At 38.6% G+C, this 3,022-nt stretch overlaps 1 protein-coding gene across 1 annotated transcript; it reads left to right on the top strand.

The window, feature by feature from the left end:
• Positions 1–1,932, top strand: LOC311103628 (centromere protein X-like). The gene is made up of 5 exons (XM_084145228.1): positions 1–63; positions 331–382; positions 532–585; positions 871–959; positions 1,071–1,932. Exons 1-5 carry the CDS (start codon positions 28–30, stop codon positions 1,083–1,085), a joined length of 246 nt encoding a protein of 81 aa, XP_084001354.1. The 5' UTR covers positions 1–27; the 3' UTR covers positions 1,086–1,932.
• Positions 1,933–3,022: the final 1,090 nt, after the last annotated feature.

Genomic DNA, 3,022 nt, shown 5'->3' with positions numbered 1-3,022 from the left:
GAGAGCGCGTTGATAGACAAACTGAAAATGGCGGAAAGCAGCACGGAAATCACATTCAAAAAGGTAAGAGAAAGTTGCAAAAATACTATTAATTGTTCTATGATGTGAGTCACATTATTTCGGCGTAACTAAAGCAAGATCAAACCCTCATTTTGAAGTTAGACTGAGCGGACTGTATGGAGCAAATTCAACGGGGTAGCTAGCAACATACCAGCCTACTGGATAATTATGACAACACTGGCAGTCGTTTTTGGAAGCAATTCACTACGGTAACGTACTGTTGTCGAACATAGTGTTATTCAGAATGATGGATATTTTTTTTCTTTTTAGGAGACGGTAAGCAAACTCCTGTCAAGCTTCTTCAAGGAGGAGAAAACTAAAGGTGAGATGCTTGCTAGCTAGTGGAGTTGTTTCATGTAGCTATCCTGGAAAATATTTGGACCTGATCATCTTTAGTCAAATGAAGCAACAGTTGTAGGCTATTAGCTGTCATCACCATTTGACCTTTGTTTATTTTTTCTTCTTCTCTAGTCGGTGCCGATGCTGTCCTCCTTATGGCAGAGATGCTGCATGTGTTTGTTCAAGGTAAGTTCAAACGATTGATTGTGGCTGTAATGTACATGTAAATCAATGGAGGTGTTTATATAGACTGAGATGATGGTGTTTACATAACTTCAATATGAGATGAAGATATCAGGGCCAGGATTCATAAAGCGTCTTAAGAGTAGGAGTACTGATCTAAGATCAGATGTGTCCCCCTATCCATATAATCATATTCATTCTGATCTCAAATGCAAAACTGTGGCTAGATCAGCAGTCTTTACTCCGAGTTGCTTTAGGAATACAGACCCCCGACTCTTTGTTTCTCAGAAGCTGCACAAAGAACGATAAAACAGGCTGAGGCAGAGGACTGTGACAGAATGGACATAGAACACTTTGAGAAGATCCTGCCTCAACTGGTGTGTAAATAAATATACCCATGTATTCTGTTAAACATCCTCTCTTCTATTACTGTCAAGGAATGATAGTATAAGAATCAACAGTCATAACATATTTAATTTCCTCCCCAGCTGTTGGATTTCTAGTATGACTTCAGGCCAGAAGATGGAGTCAGAGAGCTGTCCAGTCCTCCATTCAGAATTTGAGAGATTGAGCAACTCTTGGAGGACAATGGAAGTAAAGAAAAAGCCTTCTGTTCTGGTTTTACTTGTAAAAGTAAAGAAGCACTTTATTTACTTCCATTGTCCTCCAAGAGTGGCTGAATCTCCTCTACTTCAGTTTACTTCTTAATTCATGCACCTTGGTTGGAGAGAGAGAGCCCATGTAGGATATTATATTGTAATTAGTCCTTTCTTTTTGTTAAATTGCACACAGACTCTAATGAACTCTGTACATTTTGCTCTGTGGTTTTGCCTCAGTTTGTTGTTTGAAACAATTTGAAACCTTTGCTAACTAACATCAGCCTGTGACACCTATTTTCTGGGGGAGACATGCATTGTAAACCTAAAAGTGCTTTATTCTAATCAGTTGTGTGATAGGAATTCACGTCTAGTACTCCAGCAGCATTGGGGGAGGATCTGGTGTTTGACAATAAAACATATACAGTGACCTCTGTAATTATTGGGACAGCACTTTGGATTTGAAATTATACAATGACTGAGGTTAAAGTGCAGACTCTGCTTTAATTAGATTTTTTTTTTCATCCATATCAGGTGAACCGCTTAGAAATTACAGCTCATTTTAGGGGACCAAAAGTATTGGGACAAATTCAGTTGTGTATTAAAGTAGTCAAAAGTTTAGTATTTGGTCCCATATTCATAGCAATCAATGATTACATCAAGCTTGTGACTCAACAAACTTGTTGGATGCATTTGCTGTTTGTTTTGGTTCTGTTTCAGATTCATTTTCTGCCCAATATAAATTAATGGTACATAATGTATTGTGTCAATTTGGAGTCACTTTTATTGTAAATAAGAATAGAATATGTTTCTAAACACTTCTACATTAATGTGGAGGCTACCATGATTATGGATAGTCCTGAATGAATCGTGAATAATGAATCGTGAGAAAGTTAGACGCACAAATATCATACCCCCAAGACATGCTAACAAGAATAAGACACCGTTACAATAATGGGAGGTTAGCATTTTTTGGGGGGGTATGATATTTGTGCGTCTAACTTTCTCACTCATCATTATTCACGATTCATTCAGGACTGTCCATAATCATGGTAGCATCCACATTAATGTAGAAAACACTCATATTAAAGCTGATAGTCTGCACATTAACCTCAGTCATTGTATCATTTCAAATCCAGAGTGCTGGAGTACAAAGCCAAAACAACAAAACATTTGTCCCAATAATTACAGAGGTTAATGTAAAAGTATTTAGTCAGCCACCAATTGTGCAAGTTCTCCCACTTAAAAAGATGAGAGGCCTGTAATTTTCACCATAGGTACACGTCAACTATGACAGACAAATTGAGAAAAAAAAAAACAGAAAATCACATTGTAGGATTTTTAATGAATTTATTTGCAAATTATGGTGGAAAATAAGTATTTGGTCACCTACAAACAAGCAAGATTTCTGGCTCTCACAGACCTGTAACTTATTCTTTAAGAGGCTCCTCTGTCCTCCACTCGTTACCTGTATTAATAGCACCTGTTTGAACTTGTTATCAGTATAAAAGACACCTGTCCACAACCTCAAACAGTCACACTCCAAACTCCACTATGGCCAAGACCAAAGAGCTGTCAAAGGACACCAGAAACAAAATTGTTGACCTGCACCAGGCTGGGAAGACTGAATCTGCAATAGGTAAGCAGCTTGGTTTGAAGAAATCAACTGTGGGAGCAATTATTAGGAAATGGAAGACATACAAGACCACTGATAATCTCCCTCGATCTGGGGCTCCACGCAAGATCTCACCCCGTGGGGTCAAAATGATCACAAGAACGGTGAGCAAAAATCCCAGAACCACACGGGGGGACCTAGTGAATGACCTGCAGAGAGCTGGGACCAA

This window comes from Coregonus lavaretus (genome assembly GCF_964263955.1).
Source record: "Coregonus lavaretus genome assembly, chromosome: 28".
NCBI classification, from domain to species: Eukaryota; Metazoa; Chordata; class Actinopteri; order Salmoniformes; family Salmonidae; genus Coregonus; species Coregonus lavaretus.
This window is presented reverse-complemented; position numbering and strand designations above follow the sequence as displayed.

What these genes read in the sequence shown, in the direction of transcription:
- LOC311103628 (XM_084145228.1), top strand. Translation starts at nt 28, where the DNA reads ATGGCGGAAAGCAGCACGGAAATCACATTCAAAAAG. An exon ending in CAAGGAGGAGAAAACTAAAG is followed by an intron (nt 383 to 531) that starts GTGAGATGCTTG and finishes CTTCTTCTCTAG; the next exon opens with TCGGTGCCGATGCTGTCCTC. An exon ending in GCTGCATGTGTTTGTTCAAG is followed by an intron (nt 586 to 870) that starts GTAAGTTCAAAC and finishes TTTGTTTCTCAG; the next exon opens with AAGCTGCACAAAGAACGATA.